General features: G+C 43.8%; 7 protein-coding genes across 7 annotated transcripts; 3 read left to right on the forward strand and 4 right to left on the reverse strand.

Moving 5' to 3' along the window:
• Nucleotides 1–202: 202 nt before the first annotated feature.
• Nucleotides 203–1,392, forward strand: L203_101883 (uncharacterized protein; the record flags this gene model as incomplete). Its single annotated transcript, XM_066211314.1, has 6 exons — nt 203–310; nt 382–434; nt 496–682; nt 751–1,052; nt 1,097–1,190; nt 1,243–1,392. The coding sequence occupies 6 exons, from the start codon at nt 203–205 to the stop codon at nt 1,390–1,392; spliced, it is 894 nt and encodes a 297-aa protein (XP_066067411.1).
• A 73-nt stretch (nt 1,393–1,465) lies between these two features.
• L203_101884 (phosphoadenosine phosphosulfate reductase) lies at nt 1,466–2,444 on the reverse strand (the record flags this gene model as incomplete). Its single annotated transcript, XM_066211315.1, has 4 exons — nt 1,466–1,694; nt 1,744–2,114; nt 2,167–2,239; nt 2,296–2,444. 4 exons carry the CDS (start codon nt 2,442–2,444, stop codon nt 1,466–1,468), a joined length of 822 nt encoding a protein of 273 aa, XP_066067412.1.
• Nucleotides 2,445–2,764: 320 nt separating this feature from the next.
• On the forward strand, nt 2,765–5,642 carry L203_101885 (uncharacterized protein; the record flags this gene model as incomplete). The annotated part of the gene is made up of 5 exons (XM_066211316.1): nt 2,765–2,989; nt 3,041–3,811; nt 3,857–4,707; nt 4,753–5,347; nt 5,397–5,642. The coding sequence occupies 5 exons, from the start codon at nt 2,765–2,767 to the stop codon at nt 5,640–5,642; spliced, it is 2,688 nt and encodes an 895-aa protein (XP_066067413.1).
• A 113-nt stretch (nt 5,643–5,755) lies between these two features.
• On the reverse strand, nt 5,756–6,851 carry L203_101886 (uncharacterized protein; the record flags this gene model as incomplete). The annotated part of the gene is made up of 5 exons (XM_066211317.1): nt 5,756–5,980; nt 6,032–6,252; nt 6,314–6,528; nt 6,582–6,786; nt 6,836–6,851. The coding sequence occupies 5 exons, from the start codon at nt 6,849–6,851 to the stop codon at nt 5,756–5,758; spliced, it is 882 nt and encodes a 293-aa protein (XP_066067414.1).
• A 463-nt stretch (nt 6,852–7,314) lies between these two features.
• L203_101887 (uncharacterized protein) lies at nt 7,315–8,940 on the forward strand (the record flags this gene model as incomplete). The annotated part of the gene is made up of 6 exons (XM_066211318.1): nt 7,315–7,476; nt 7,526–7,785; nt 7,835–8,046; nt 8,098–8,240; nt 8,289–8,432; nt 8,494–8,940. The coding sequence occupies 6 exons, from the start codon at nt 7,315–7,317 to the stop codon at nt 8,938–8,940; spliced, it is 1,368 nt and encodes a 455-aa protein (XP_066067415.1).
• Nucleotides 8,941–9,290: 350 nt separating this feature from the next.
• L203_101888 (uncharacterized protein) lies at nt 9,291–11,537 on the reverse strand (the record flags this gene model as incomplete). The annotated part of the gene is made up of 9 exons (XM_066211319.1): nt 9,291–9,302; nt 9,359–9,648; nt 9,705–10,327; nt 10,381–10,584; nt 10,635–10,692; nt 10,759–10,870; nt 10,926–11,001; nt 11,062–11,100; nt 11,155–11,537. The coding sequence occupies 9 exons, from the start codon at nt 11,535–11,537 to the stop codon at nt 9,291–9,293; spliced, it is 1,797 nt and encodes a 598-aa protein (XP_066067416.1).
• Nucleotides 11,538–11,812: 275 nt separating this feature from the next.
• Nucleotides 11,813–16,317, reverse strand: L203_101889 (uncharacterized protein; the record flags this gene model as incomplete). Its single annotated transcript, XM_066211320.1, has 6 exons — nt 11,813–13,419; nt 13,467–14,607; nt 14,660–15,627; nt 15,677–15,731; nt 15,783–16,032; nt 16,103–16,317. The coding sequence occupies 6 exons, from the start codon at nt 16,315–16,317 to the stop codon at nt 11,813–11,815; spliced, it is 4,236 nt and encodes a 1,411-aa protein (XP_066067417.1).
• Nucleotides 16,318–16,353: the final 36 nt, after the last annotated feature.

Below are 16,353 nucleotides of genomic sequence, written 5' to 3' on the forward strand. Positions count from 1 at the left end.
TTGCAGTGTCAGAGCATACTCGCATGTCATATCTTGTTAGTATTTTGGTAGCTTTGCAGCATTCTGCTTCTTTAATGGCATTTACGTAACAATATATGGACCTCCATTTTATATGGTTCGAATGTCTTGGATTTTTTTCAACTTGAGAAAAACTTTGAATAGTTCCGTATATCGCTTGAGCAGACAGCGAAGCCTTTTCATTATGCCATCCAATCCTATATTGGAAGCCGTCTCGGCAGCCAATGCTACGAAAAGAAAGAATGTTCCAAAAGATGATGAGGACAGTGAGTCCGAGTCTGGTAGTGATGTTGTAAGTGGCCCATTAAAGAAGTTTCAATTCAGGTGTATACGCTTTGAATAATATGCTAATGTTTTGGATAGAGCATGGTCAATGTTGACTTTGATTTTTACAATCTCAACCCCGACGTTGACCAGTGCGTCCCTTTTGCCGTACACATGGTGAATACAATTGACGTCTTGAATGACATTTATCAGGATCGCTGTGAAACGCCTACTTCGTCAGACACTTTCCTACGATGAGGAGCATATAGACGTACATCCGCTTGCTGAATTGATTTTGAACGAAGGCGTGAGATTACAAGCAGGAAGCTCCATCAAGACTGATGGAGAGGAGAGTGATCCATGGGGTTTGGTTACTGTTGTGGACATCAACCAACATCGTGTGGGTTGGTTCGTGGCCTCAAGAAGGTCAACAGGCTGGATAATCAGAGGTCTGATAGAGATGAGTAGGATAATCCGGCTTTGAAGCCATTCCTCGACTACCTCGAGTCCACCATTTCATCCATCTCTCCTCTCCAACTCTTCCTCGACCCTCCATCCATCCCCATCCACGCTCACCGCCCTGCATTGGTGTTCTGCCTTCGTATGCTCAACTTGCCCTTGCCATTAGTCCCGCATTTGTATAGAATGCTGCTAGCAGAGTTAGATACCAAGGAGGAGGGATGCTTTACCCATTTCTTAGTTTGGGGAAGGGGGTACAGGCTAGAAGGCTCAGAAGAAGGCATGGGTCTGGATATGGATGTTTCTCAAAAGTAGGCGGCCAGATCTGATAGCAATTGCTCATCGTTGGCCATAGAGCTCAGAAAAAGAAGAAGGGTCCGGGAGCTGATACATTGGCACTTTCGGCAGGAAGTTTCTCGTACCACCCAGAGGAAGAATTTATGGACAAGGCGAGTCTTCTTTATGACGGTATTATATAGCTGCTAATAGAATTTCGGACAGGTTGCTTCCCATATCCATACATATCCTTTCAAGACATCTGCGCCACGCGATGCTGACTCATTTGGCGTGGAACAGTATGGCAGAATAGTGTTATTGGATAAAGAGAAATTTGTCAGCGCCGTCCAAGCCATGCAAGATGCTTGCCGATGATGTATCTTCTTTCGTTTTGAACATGCGTCAAAAGATGTTTTTGCATACAAATACATGGCAATCTACGTTTTATCTATACTTGTTCTTTAGAAACCGCATCTTCAGCTAGGGTTTTTTCTTCAAACTTTTTCTTCATTTCAAAATAGTTGCAATGTAAACCACATTCAGTTTTGGACTTTCCTTGCCACCGGCCACTTCGCTCAGAATAGTCGCTGATGGCGTTGGGGTCAGGAGGAGCGGTTGAATGAACATCGCCTATAGATTTATAACCTTTCTCAAGAAGTGGATTATATGGAACTTGTCTAGGTTGCTATCAGCATTACCCCTTAACTTAACACAAAACATCCATACTCTTTATCGACATACTCCTTCACTTCCTTAAAAGTCCATCCAATAAGCGGATTGACCTTGATGAGTCCTCTTTCATCCACCTCAAGCACCTTCAGGTCTGCTCGATCAGCACCTTGACTTCTTCTTCGTCCAGTGATAACAGCCTTGACGCCCAACTCTTTGTACGCCCGAGCAGCAGGTTCAACCTTGACGAGATAATCGTACGAAGCCTCATCAGTTTCCCAAAGATTATCGCCGTATTTGGCAGCAAACTCTTCTGAATTGGAGACACCTTGAGGAGTGTAGACATGTAGTGGGGCAATGTAGGTTTCAGCGGCTATTTGAGCGAGAGCGACAGTTTCAGGAAAGTGATGAAGTGTGTCGAGGAAAATCTTGCAATACCGGTTAGAAAATGGCGTATAGAGAGCCAAAAATAACACATACAAGAGGTACCAGATGAACACTTTCACGTTCTAACGATATCTTTGAAACCATGTCTAAGGCGGCAGTACCAGTTCTGGAAAGAATATATTAGTCAGCAGCTACCCGTGGTTATAACAGAGGAATGCCTACAAACCAAAAGCTGTGGTCTGATACAGCCCTTTACAATTATCAATGGCCCATTCCAATATCTCTTGGGGGGATTTGCCATCAAGTTCAGCATTAAACTTCTCAATCTGTTCAAGAGTGTACTGAGGGGTAAGTATGTCTTCGTCAGGCATTGTGCTGTAATCTCGCGGGAATGTTTAGCAAATGGTTGTGCTGTAATGGCAGTCTGAATGCTTCTTGTTGATTTAAACTTGTAGTTGCTAAATTCCTTAGTCTTTTTATAAAGAGAAAGAAGAATAAAAGAAAGATAAAAGAATGAAACAAATAATCATTTTCAAAGGACCCTGTAGAAATTCCAAAAAAAGATAAGATTAGAAATCTATTTACGTAATACTCTTTTGACGTGTCACCTCCACATTGCCACGTATTTTTATTCTCAAATTATCATCTTCCATTTTCATCTCTACATCTTTCTCAAAAAACCACTGATAAGATGCGTTTAAAGCACGTTTTGGCGCTGTCTCTGGTGCTTTTCGCGCCAACAATACAGGCCGCCGTGCTTGCCATCGACTATGGAGCAGAATTCACAAAGCTCTCTTTAGTCAAACCCGGTACCCCGTTTGATGTCGTGTTGGATAAAGATAGCAAACGTAAAATTGCCAGTGTCGTTGGATGGAAACGGGATGAAAGAGTCTTTGGCGTAGAGGCGAAGATGGCAGTATGTGTTTAGTATTTAATTTCCTTAAAAGATAGAGCTTAAGAGAAACAGGCCACAAGATTTCCAGATACGCATTATCCATACGTCAAGCAACTCCTTGGCTCGTCCTCGCCAACTCGTTTACCACTGTATCCTGCCCCGCCCAAGTTCATCAACGACACACTGATATTCCCTCATCCATCGCCGCCATTCTACATCTCGCCAGCTATTTCATCTGATGAAGGATGGACACCCACCGCATTATTGGCTCATCAACTCTCCTATTTCCGACACCTCGCCGAATCCATTCAGCCTCCTGGACAGAGGAAGGAGCCGATCTATCAGGTAGTTGTTACTGTGCCAGGTTGGTGGGATCATGCTCAGCGTCGCGCTTATCGTGATGCCCTGGAGCTTCAAGGCATGTCGTGCTTGGCAATGATTAGTGAAGGAGTTGGTGTAGCGTTGAACTATGCCATGACAAGGACCTTTCCAACGCTTGACTCCGCTACTGGGCAAGGTGAAAAAGAGTTTCATATTGTCTATGACTCGGGTGCGTTGGCGACCACCGCTACCGTTCTTGCATTTTACCAAACAAGTAACTATCCTACACCTAAGTCCAAGACAGCCATCAACACCACGCATATTGAAGTATTAGGGACTGGATGGGAGCAAGCTGGAGGAGTGCTCTTAGACACTGTCTTGCAACAAATTTTGCTTGAAGACTTTATCAAAAAGAGTGGAAAAGAAGGCGCCAGAAATGACAAGAAGACTTTGGCAAAATTAGCAAAAGAAGCCAGCCGAGTGAAACATATTTTAAGTGCCAATCAAGAGGCCAACGTCGCTGTATGGTTTTTTACTGTATTTGTATATGTGCTGACTTAAACTTAGATTGAATCACTTTATGATGATGTTGATTATCGTTCTCATGTTTCACGAGCTGCATTAGACAATGCACTCGACCAAGCTGGCCAATTATTCTCTAGCCCCATCAACTCTGCTCTACTATCCGCCGGTCTTTCTCTCCAAGACATCTCGTCTGTCATTCTATTTGGCGGCAACACCAGAGTTCCTCTCGTCCAAACAGCACTAAAAAACGTACTTGGTGGCGAAGACAAGATTGCTCAGAATGTCAATAGCGACGAAGCGGCTGTATTAGGGGCTGCTTTCTATGGCGCCGCTTTGAGCAAACAGTTTAGAGTAAAACCTATTGAGATCAAAGAACGTAGTGTAGGCGATATTTCCATTGTCGACAAAGGTGTCGTCTTCCCTCAAGGCACTATCTTGGGTGAGCGAAAAACGTTTACATTCCCTGCCAAAGGCGATATCAATCTTGAATTCATTCAGACTATTGATCAACCCGCTTCTGCCCATTCTTCTTTATACCCCCAGCCAATTCTCTCTGTGCAAGTGTATGACATTGAAAAAGCTCTCAACGAATTTACTGCCTCTGAGCCTGTCGTCAACCTTACCTTGCGCCTCGATCCAAAAGGACATCTTTCTGCTGCCAACGCGGTTCTTGTCTCTAATGTGACTGAGTTTAAAGAAGGTGGTGTCGCTGGTGTCATCAAGGGTCTTTTTGGGAGCAAAGACGAGACGGACAAGGGAGAGCAAGATAAGGAAGAACAAGATGGCGCTAATCGTTCTAAAGCCAAAGATCAAAAAATGGCGTTGAAATTCAGAGAGAAGCATTTAGGCATCAAATCAATGTCCGGCGAAGAAAAACGAATAACCAATGCTCGGTATGTACTGGATTGTATTTCAAAGCTTTCTACTGACGTTACTAGACTTCAATCCATTGCCACCTTTGAAATTACCAAAGCCGTTCGCGAAGAGGCTCGCAACTCTCTGGAATCTTACCTCTATGCCCTTTCAACTTCTCTTGGCGATGAAAAGAGTGCCCTCAAAGACTTTTCCACTCCAACTGAGCAAAACAAATTACAGATCCTCATGGAGGAGACTTTTGACTGGTTGGCTGATAATGCTGAGATTGCAAACGAAGAAGCTCTTAGAGCCAAGTTTGAAGCACTAAAGAATGTTGAGAGACCGGGCGTCTATAGGTACAATGAGTACAAATCCCGTGACAAATCTGTAACCAATTTCCGGCAAGCAATGCACCTAGCTCGACTTTTCTACGTTGATGCGATAAAAAATTATACTTTAGCTATGGAGGCTGCTGCTACTGCTACTCCCGAAGATCCGGTGACACCTCCCAAATACACCGAAGAGGAGTTGAAAGAGGTGAACGATTTGCTAAAAGATTATACGTTGTGGATTGATGAAAAAATGACGGAACAAGTCAAATTGGATAATGACAGAACCAAGGACCCTGTGATTACCGTAAAAGAACTTGAAGAGCGAGGCAGGAAGTTGCAAACTACTGTAAGTATATTTGTAGACTGCTTGATATGTGAGACTGATACCGGATTAGGTTTTGAGACTTCAAAACAGAAAGGCCCCTCGCAAGCCTAAGCCCTCACCTTCTCTTCCCTCTTCATCAACTTCGCCATTAGCAAAAGAGACTGTTACTCCTGCTTCACAGTCTGTCAATGACATTCCCGAATTTACTGAATCCCAAACACAAAGTTCCACAACGCTTGCGTCTCCAACCGATCTTGGCCCCGAACCTACCGTTGAAGAGAAGAAGAAGAAAGAAATAATACATGAGGAGTTGTAGCATGGTTATAAGATATAGACGATATCTGAGATGAACTTCATTGCATTTACCTTGTTTTTTAACTTATACATCTATGCCACACACATTCTGTACGATGGCACATTGCATTTTTTCTACTTTCTACCTCCAAGCTTTCCAGCCAGTTCAGCCCTGAGAAGGTCTTCCTTACTCTTTGCTTCCAATCCATTTTGACTTCGCAATTCGTTTGTGACATCCTCGGTCTTACCAAAGTAAACAGACGAAAGAAGGTTACGCATCTTGATTTCCATATCCTCTACCATACGACCTACGTTGGAGATATGCGATGAAGATGTAGGAAGTGGGTAATCAATCTCGGCCTGCAGTCTTAAGCGTTTGGGCGCGGGCAAAGAGGAAAAATCAATTCTCACCTGCCGAGTCATATTCCCACTCAACGTCACTCCACCTGTACCCTCGCTGTCTTCTTGACCTTTACCTTCAACCTTGGTTAGGGTTTTGGTCTCCATCACAAGCATAACGGTAGATGTAAGTTTGTATTTTGCTGAACGGCCGCGTTCGTGACATTCAAATACGTGCAGAGAATCCCAAGAGCCCAGTGGAAAAGTTGGGATGTTGGTTTGAGGCTGCAGGACTATGAGTTGATAGCCAGTTAGGTCAGTATGTAGAAGAAGACAAGTGAAACTGGTACTAGCTTTTCTTAACCAAAACGACACCCGCAAAGCTCATCTCTTTGCCCTGTGGCTCATCATCTAGATCCCACAGATACACGCTCGAAACACCGCCCTCAAAGTACATTTCTCGGTATGTGTCGAATGCAGCATTAAGCGAAGCTTCCAATTGCCGCAGGCGAGCTGAAGGAGCGGGACCCGAAATCGGTTCTGGAAGATAGTTGTTTGACCATGGTGATCTATTGGGCGTTGGGTAGTGTTGATTCAACCGTAGGCTACATTCCTGACTAACCTGAAAGAATCTCCATCCCGGTTATAGTCACATCCCAGAAACTCCTTGCCTTTTTCTTCATCCATGAGCACCTTTAATGGCTGGTCGACATTGCTCAGTAGATCATCCGCGTATTCAGGCGCCAGGTCGCACAAGATATTGACGTTGTCTTGTACTTGTGTTGGAGGAAGACGGCGAAGCAAGTCAAGAAGAGCGTCAAAAGTTTCTATAATATCTGTTAGCGAGTACAATATGAAATTTAAGATGCAATTCACGATCTGAGTCTGCCATTTTATTTTCGAGTTTGTAAACAAACACTCATTTACAATGTTAATACAAAAGTCACATCTTTGTTGTTATTATGATAATGTTATTAATGTGTAAATAAGAGCTAATAACGTTAGAAGTGGAGGCGACACACATCTCCGCTTTTTTTTAAAATCTACTAATTTCAAGAGAAAATAATTCATTCATCTTGCATTTTACTATCAAAAAGAATATGTCCAGAGTTGGACATTTAAGGACGACGATAATTTGTTTAGCTTTTCTGCCATTACGGTCTCCGAAAACGAGCTATTGCCGAGCACCACGATGCCAAACAGCTCGAACATTTCTCTCCCGGCGGCGAACTTCATTTTGGGCACCGTCATATCCTGTAGAAAGTGAGAATAAGGATCAGCCACTCGCTATCACAGCCTTGCAGGTTCCTCTGACGCCTCCATCGCCCTCAGACAAAAAATCTTTACAAGACGTAATGCTAAAACCAAGAGAATATCGTTCCAGGCATTTGGAAAGTCTAATGGACAAGGCTGGAGAGATGTCCTTGCGATGCTCAATCATAGATGCTCAAGGGAACTGGGGAGCAGATGGCCAGAAATACCAAAAAGCAGGGCTTTGCAGGGAATATGATTTGGACGTAGGTGGCTCCTCTTGTACAATGTATGGTGCTGATGGTGTACAATCAGTTTCGAGATCTTCGAAAGCTTGATTCAATTTCACCAAATTTGGTTCCTGTCATTCTCACGCGCAAAACCTGTATTCTCATATCTATTCTCCACATCCGGGCTCTCATCAAGCCGGACAGTGTGATTGTATTCGACTCGGCGGGAGGACAGGCAAGAGAAGTGCAAAGAAAGTTTAAATATCATTTAGAGAAAAACATAAAATCTGGATTGGCTGGTCGTGAAGACAAGGACCATGGTTATGCATTGAGTTACGAACATAGGTGTGTCTGAGTTTAATTTCAATGATTTGGTGCTGATAGATAAGCGCAGGGCTTTGGAATCCATATTGGTTGCTACTGCCAACGCCCTTGAGGAAGAGATGGCCTTCACCAGGCATCTGGTTCAACAGCTGTTGAAAGATCTTGAAGATGACATTGATCGAGAAAACCTCAAGAAACTTCTCCATTATTCCAAAAAGATTGCAGCTTTCCAAAGCCGGGCTCGATATGTTAAGAGTGCAATCGATGAAATTTTAGATTCAGGTGAGGTTCATTTGCTCTGCACACATTATTTCATAACTGACTCGTATGTAGATGAGGATTTGTCTGCAATGTATCTCACTTCCCGTGCACAAGGACGGCCGAGAGCTCTACATGATCACGAGCAACTGGAATTATTGTTGGAAAGCTTTGTCAAACAAGTGGAGGAAATTGTCAGTGAAGTTGACACCACTGTCGTAAGTCTGATTATCTATTGCGGAGTACTGGTGTTGAAAAACAATCAGGCAAACATGGTTTCCACGCAGGAAATTGCTGAACTCATGCTTGATTCTGGTCGTAATGCCCTCCTTGCTCTTGACATAAAAATATCCATAGCTACGCTCGGTATCGGCACTGGAGCCCTTTTTGCTGGCTTTTTTGGTATGAACGTAAGTATTGCTTATTGCTTTATTGCCTCCTTGATTTTTCTAAGAGTTTTTTCTACAAAAGGTACCCCTTAATCTTCAATTCATCTCTCATCTTGAAGAAACACCATACGCCTTTCTCGCGATCAGTTCCACTGCATTTCTTGTTACACTTCTTATCACAGTATACGGCCTCCGTATCCTTCGACGGATACGCCGCGTAGCCCTTTCAGGTCGGAATCCTACGGTATTGTCCTCTGTATTGGGTTCGGCGCAATGGGAGTCATCTGTAGCCCAGTTTTCCCGAGGATTCAATCCTTCTCTGGTAGATATACGGGCTCAAGCAGCTAAAAGAGCCATTTGGGAGAGGATGTGGCACAAATATGGGAGACCATGGAGAAAAGAGCCCCAGCCGAGAAACAAGTGGGTGAAGGGTTACTCTTATACGAGTATGCCCAGTATAAACAACGGTAAACGGGCGCAAGCCGAGAAATGGAGACATTGGAATGAGTGGCATCAACAAAGACATTGACGATGAAATGTGTGGGAGTGTACACTGACGAGAGACATAGGGAAATTCATTCCCTGTCACGATTTTTGATAGAATTTTCAAATTAGAATCAATGTTGTTTTAACTATGTTTTGATGCTTTCATACGATGATACACCCTAGCTTTATAATTGTAGTAAACGCATAACAACACACGCCTCAATTTTATTGTAGCAACATTGATGCATTCCATAGACATTATGAGGCATCCTTAGCTATATAGATAAAGAATTACTTCTGTTAGGTTATAAAACTACTTTAAGCTGTTGGCTTGCCCCCTTTTCCAATCAAAGATCCAAGACATTCAGAACAAAATGATTTATACGCGAAATTCTATTGAATAGGCTTATTGAATTGATCAGCCATAGTTAAGTATTGTCCGATCGGACAAAAAAACTCACAATCCACTGTCCCATGATAGCAACAGGTACTCCCCAAGCATCTCTCCTTATTGTTACACTAAACATACACTTCATTTTTCTGTATTCTTCTCCAACACCGACTCCACCATCAGAATATCCATCCCCGTACATGGGCGGGAGAGCCAAATCAACGACAGAAGCATACGGAGGATGAGACGTAGCGGATTTGGCTGTATAAGCTGATGGGACATTAGATAGGTGACGAGGACAATGTTGGGTGAGTGAAAGGGGAATGTGGAGAGTACATGAGATGGAAAATGCCCGTTGAGCTATAGCCTATTAGAGTCCGCTTTCTATCAGGATAAAAGCTAGATCTCATACTGACAAGGATCAAAAGCAATTTTGGCATACTCCTCCCAATATCTCACTGCGCTATCTTCATCCATCAACTCATATACGCATAGCTGACCATCGCGAAACATTGACGCAGGGACCCCAGTCAGGTTGGAAAATTCCTGGTTTGCCTTTTGAATCTCGCCTGTTCGTCGCCAAATACAAGAAGGCGTATGTATTGAGGCCAATGCTCGATCGTATTCGAGCATCCACCTTTCCATCGCTTCTTCAACAAAAACCAAGTCAACATTTGTAAGGGTTAATGCGATTTGTCTGAATTTGGGCCGAAAACCGGCGAGCGCCGCAAGAATTCTTCTCCTTGACTCTGGCGAAATACTTTTTCCAAAAGCAGACGCTGGCGTACCTACAGCTGCGATACTGCTCCGTGCCCCTCTGCTTCTCTGTTGAGGACTCTCGGGTACTTCCGAATTTGCTCGACTGTCTATTTTCGGTGCCGCCCGGCCGCTCTCCATCCACTTATTCATCCGCTCGTAACCTTTGACATAATCATATGGTTTAAGTAGCCCAGCATCGTATTTGGCCTTAATGACTTGTGCTAGGCGAGACGCCCTAGTACCGTTGGGCTGATCGGCAGCAGCCATTAGGTATTTATCGCTGTGACAATTCATGACAGTCAGCTAAAACAAAGGCAAAAGAAAGATGTTTACATTCTTGACATCTGCTGCAATTTGCCTTTACCCTTACCCATCATCGTTTGCCCAGATGGAGGGACGGGTACACCTCCTCGATTAGAATTCCCAATACTAGGCATCTGTAAACTTTTTTGATTATCATCTTGGCCTTCAAGTTGATTCATAAAAGCCAAAAGGTCGTTTGGAAGATTAGGGACGCCCAAGTCCTTCATAAATTTACTAGTCAAAGATCATTAGATACGATTTATCGAGCATCAAATAAGGCCTACTTGAGCGCAGCAAGCTCCCCATCCCCTTTAGTTCCCCATATTGGAGGTCCCATAGAGCCTGTATTGCTATTATTAGCGCTAGAGTCCAAATGCTCCGTCGCACTGAAACTAATTGAAGCATTACCAGCATTTGCATCCGGCAACGACGGCCACGAGGGTGTAAAATTAGGATCGGGGTATAAGGGCATTTGCTGTGATGTTGCAAGGACAGGAGGTTGGTCAAGTTGCTGCTGCTGCTATAATCTCCTGATGTCAAATGACTACAAGTTGTATATAGCCGTCAAATCTTACCTGAGGTTCATCTTTGCTATGATTATGTGGTGGAGGTGTACAATCCCTACACAAATGGGAAATCTCTCGCTTGATACTGTATGCACCAATCATAGTCAGCGGTTATCAAACTTGGATGACAATGGCATCAACATACCATCTTTCACATGGCCTTCCGCCTTCACAGACCATATGACTACCAAAGCCTTAGCCCATAAAATCCTACAACTATTCCAATCTCACTACACACCTTCTCCGGCAGTAGACACAGGCCTTTCCAGCAGTCCTCTTTGTCCTTTTTCTCTTTGACTCTTCTTTACCATGAAGCCCATAATCATCCGATTCTTCCTTCACATTTAAATGTTTTTTCATTGCAATTTTTTTCCCTCGGGATGGCCCAGCACCGTCGAAGTTCCTCGTTTGATCCTGCTTCATAGTATGTTTGCCTGTGCGCTCAGCGTCTACAGGTGGATGAGGGTAAAAATTCGTTGACTGAGCTTGAACAAAATTGTAGAGACTGCTATTTGACGACTGACCCAATGTTGTACTAGAGGTAGTATGGTGGAGACCCGGGTAACCAAAGCCTTGGAATGCTGCCGCTGTACTGCTCTGCAGGGGCGGATTGTTGTTCATACTGTTTATATAAAAGTAAAAAAGATAGAAGAAAAAGAAAAAGTAATAAAAGTCCAAAAAAGCCAAATGAACCAGCGAAACAAGAATTACAAAACAATTAACTTAATTACAAAAAAATTAAGATCCGACTTTTTTTTTTCAAATGATAGATGTCATTGTATTTTTTGTATCAGAGAAATACTCTTGGTACGAGTATAGTCAAGAGATTAGTCTCAAAAACACAGCAGAATATTCATACAACACTCTCTGATATGCATATTGCCAACATGTATGCTTCATGCTCTACTTTTCTTATTGTTTCCAGGTTGTTGCTGTTTTGTCAAGGGTTTTCTAGAGTCCTCACTGCCTCTTTCTTCCGTTCCACTAGAATTTGGCGGCCCTGTGGATTTCTTTTCCGACTTGCGATGACCATTGGGTCCACTCTGCCCTCGTCCGTTACTTTTTCCTTTTCCCTTGCCTGTTGCATCTTTTCCACTTTTACTGCCACTTGGTTGGTGCCCTTGAGCTGTGCGTCCTTGTCCATTTTCCTTGGCAATCTTTGTCTCTTCCTCATGCCACCACCTCATGAATTCTTCTTCTTGTTGTTTCTCAGCCTCTCTCTGCTTTTCTTCTTCTTGGATCTCCCTCAAGCTCTTTACAGGTTTCTTTGCCCGAGTTTCTGCAATTTCTTTTTCTTGTCGTTGAATAGCTAGAAGAGATATGCCTGAAGCGGTAGGAGAAACACTAGTGGTGGGAGGGACGGGTGTAGCAGGAGTAGACCACGCAGAAATACAGGCACTAACTTTGCGAGATACTTGACCTTGGTGTGAGAATGGTAATTTGACAGGAGTGATGACTTTGGGTATTGGCTTTTGCGGAACTGGACAAGCCTGGGAAGGTGACATAGAGGGTGAAGTTTGTGCTTTTTGCTCTTGCAACGTCGCAAAGCTCGCTTTCTTTATCTCAGCGGCTTTTCGAGGACTATTTGCACCATCACTGTTAGACGGGATCCTGCCCATACCAGATCGTGTCGGAGTAGTTGTAGGAGTTGGGAGGGAAGAATCACGAGATAGCCCTGGGGTTTTGTAAGCTACAGCGGATGAAGAGCTAGTTTTTGAGGAAATCCTGGCCGCTTCAGCCTCGGCCATGATACTTCTCAAATCAGCTTTACCCGTTTCCACGGCCTTTGATTTCCAAACAATATTTGTCCGAGAAGCGCTAGGTGGAACTGAGGCTTGAGTAGCTGATGCACCAAGATTAATAGGGGTCATTGAACGACTGCTTCGTGGTGTACAAATTTCGGGTGTAGGTGAGGATAGGGCTGGGATGTCGTCGTCCATTTGAAAGATACCATTCGTTGCAACAGAAAATTGATCCTGCTGAGCCTGGACATCAGCATTACTGAGGAAAGAGGAGGACATTGGCTTGCGTTGAGGCGTATTTTTACCAGATATAATCTCGACAGGAGACAAATTTGGCCTTGCACGCCATCTGAAGGGCTGGCGTATTATTGGTCTAGGAATGTCTTGAAGTGAAAGCCAATCTTGATGTTTAGCCAGAGCATTTTTTACCAATAGATTGCTCCTCGTGGCAGGCATGTATGCTTCTTGTCGCATAGCTATCTCATTTTCCAAATGCTGCAGTACTTCCGGTGGCATTTCATCTAGTAATCCACTCTCTAACATCGTTTCCAGGTTGACGATGATGTATGCCATGGTCGATGATAAGAGAGCGGTAGCTTGATAAAATGACGCTTCAGTGGCAATTGCTGCTGCATTGAAGACATTGCAATGCCGAAGAATGATGCGAGAACAGACAAGAACTAGACGATCAAGCAGAAGCTCAGTTGCAGTAGCGAGTACTTCAAAAACAAAATCTAAAAAATCATCCAGTGTATCTTGATCTAGAAACAGTTTCAATTTGGGTCAAATAGCGTGTGAAGCAACTCACGTAGACAATCAAACAGCTTGTCTTCAACACCTTCATAGATCCATCTGAAAACAAGTTTCATGGCACTCCATTTTAGATGTCTCATTTGAACAACAACTCCATTCTGTCCTTTTCTGGCTGCTGTCCAATCATCATCACTGAACATAGCATCAAAGAATGGACATCTTGCGCGAAGTACAACTGAAGAACAAGATATTGTTTTATCATACATAATGATTTGAATGTCGCACGGTGAGTTAAGGCCGGCTGTAAGGAAAGAAGTAGTATTGAAAAGATTTTGTAAATCACTTGCTAGAGTCTTCTTCGGTATTGGCTGCTTGCTTGTAAAGGCCAAAACAGACGAGAGAGGAGTCAGACCTAGTTCATCCGCAATGGCTTTAAGATTAGGTTTGATATCCCCTATTACAATGTCTGTTTTGTACCGATCCTGAACGACGCGAGTGACGCGAGGATCCCAAATAGCAGCTACATCGTCAGAATAAAGGTATTGCATTAGCAGAAGGCCAACTAATGGGTGACAAGCCTTGATGTTGATCGCCGGAGACGAGCCGTAGGTACTCAAATGAAAAAGTTCGCTCTTACACTCTCCCGCCAACAACCAAGCAAATTGTTTTGCCCTAGTTGATAGAATGACGCTATGGGCAGGAATCGCCAGCCCCGCGACTACAAGGTGGCAGTCGCTGTTTAACAGTGGTTTACTCCAAGCAAACAATGACTCTCTATCATCAGGTCTCCACCTTGATAGAATTGTACACATCTTAAGAACTACCATCGTGTCTTTTCCAACAGAGTTGGAACTCTCATTCTCATCACCCTCGTCATTTTCAACTCTTTCCCGTACATGAAGTCTTTCGAAGTCCTCTTCGGTCATCTGATTGGAGAATCGTCTGAAATGAGGTTGCAACCAAGCTAGGTCTTCTTCAAGCGAATTGCCTATCACTTTGATAGGCGTTGGTGTTGTATCAACGCGGATAGCAGCAAAAGCTCCGGATTCGTTACAAGCCACTCTAATGATTCGTTGCAGATACGGTACTCGACGGAATTTCAATTGGCCAGAGCCAACTTTGAGACGTTGCCGCACAAAGACATGACCGGAGGTTGTACAAACTATGATTGTACCGTCTGAGCCTATAGCTAAGTCCTGTCATAATGTCAACCATGATATCACGCATTGTATATACATGGATACTTACTTTGACAGCAGTGAACTTTTTTCTCAACGCCCAAACAATCTGGGGTTTGACGACCACATGCCTGCCACCTCTGTTCAATTCTTCCATTGGATTTGGTAAAGAAAAGGTGAACACATCTCCAGTCGTCGAAAGAGCTGCAAAACCTCCACTGCTACTCGTAATCTTTGAAATCATCGGCTTCAACGTTGTTTGTGGTGGCCTAAAAGGAAAGGCTTCCGGTAGAGAACGAGGAATAGAGAACGATATCTTAAAGTGAGCATCTCCATGGAAACAAATGACTTCAGAAGTGTTAAGAAGACAAATCATGGCATAGTCGGAGAAAGCAATGTCAGCCACGGGTTCAGTGATGGAAGTAACTCGGCGTGGAACAGATTGCACTGGATTTGATGATTTGTCATATCCCAGATGACCAGCGTTAGTACCCCAAGTCCAAACTGCATCACTTGACCAACATGCGCTGGCCATGCGCCCAGCAGCCACACCTGTAATGAATTCTTTCTTCAATGGGCCAACAATCTTCTTGGGTGTGATCTGAACCAAATCGTCCCCGTTTTTTGCCATTACAGCAGGTTTTTCAGAGGGTTCAATGACATAACCAAGTTGGGAAAACCTGTTGTGTCCCCAAGAGAGGACAAACCCACCGCTTGTCAGAGCCAAGGTATGATCTTGTCCCAAAGCAATTGATATAATGGTGTGTTGGAGACCAGGTAAGGGTACCAAGGCCAATTGCGAATGAATACTTCTTCCTAACCTTCCATTGGCACCAAAACCGCATAAGCTGAGGTTGCCGCTTGCCTCACTGGTAATGACCCCAGTATGCAGCTTGGACATAATAACATCCCTAACGCCAACCGATGAAAACTTATCTGAGGGCTCAAAACGACCAAGTCCTTGAGCTTGTGTCTGCAGAGAAATGCGATCGGGAAACATTCTATCAGACGTGTCGCCCGTACCGAGAGTAAAGTTGCCTACGTCCATATGAGCATGACAATTAAAAAATTAACACGAATAACACACGATTAACTCCCCAAACAAAGAGATCTGTTCCGTTGGCACCTTGTGAAGGATTAGTCTAGGACGACTGTCAGTGACAACCTTCAACAGAAATCAATCCAAACCTCACTCCGTCAATCGTGCCGTTGTACAATTCATAGGCAGCTATTCCTTCCATATCTTTCACAGTTGGATCGATATCGTGTCTAATCAAGAGGTCTTTTGCTGCGCGTATGTTGCCTGCATAAAGAGCCCGATGGAGTGCTGTGTAACCCGATTCAGTGTCTTGGTTGTTGACTTGAATCTGAGGATGGCGAAGCAGAATTTGAAAAAAAGTGTAGGACATGGGAGCAAGAGATGATGCTGCAAGGTGTAATACACTTCAATCAAATAGGATCAAGAAAACAGACATTAGTAGAGATTCCAAGACATTTAGTAATGGCAACCTACGTCCTTCCCCACATATCCTTCTCATTTGGATCAGCTTTTTCCTGCTGCATCGTCATTCCGCTAGCTGCCCAGCTCTTGCCCCCAGACGCACTTCCTGGTTCTATCCCTGTCCCACTTCCTCCATTGTTCTTAAAAGAGCCTCCGGCAGTACCATCAAGCTCTTGTCGAAAGGCCTTAACATTGCTATTGAAAAAATGAGTATGTAGATTTGGCATATGATATTGCGGTCAACCGCAGAAGACAAGGACCGA

This window comes from Cryptococcus depauperatus, chromosome 2 (assembly GCF_001720195.1).
Source record: "Cryptococcus depauperatus CBS 7841 chromosome 2, complete sequence".
Lineage (NCBI taxonomy): Eukaryota > Fungi > Basidiomycota > Tremellomycetes > Tremellales > Cryptococcaceae > Cryptococcus > Cryptococcus depauperatus.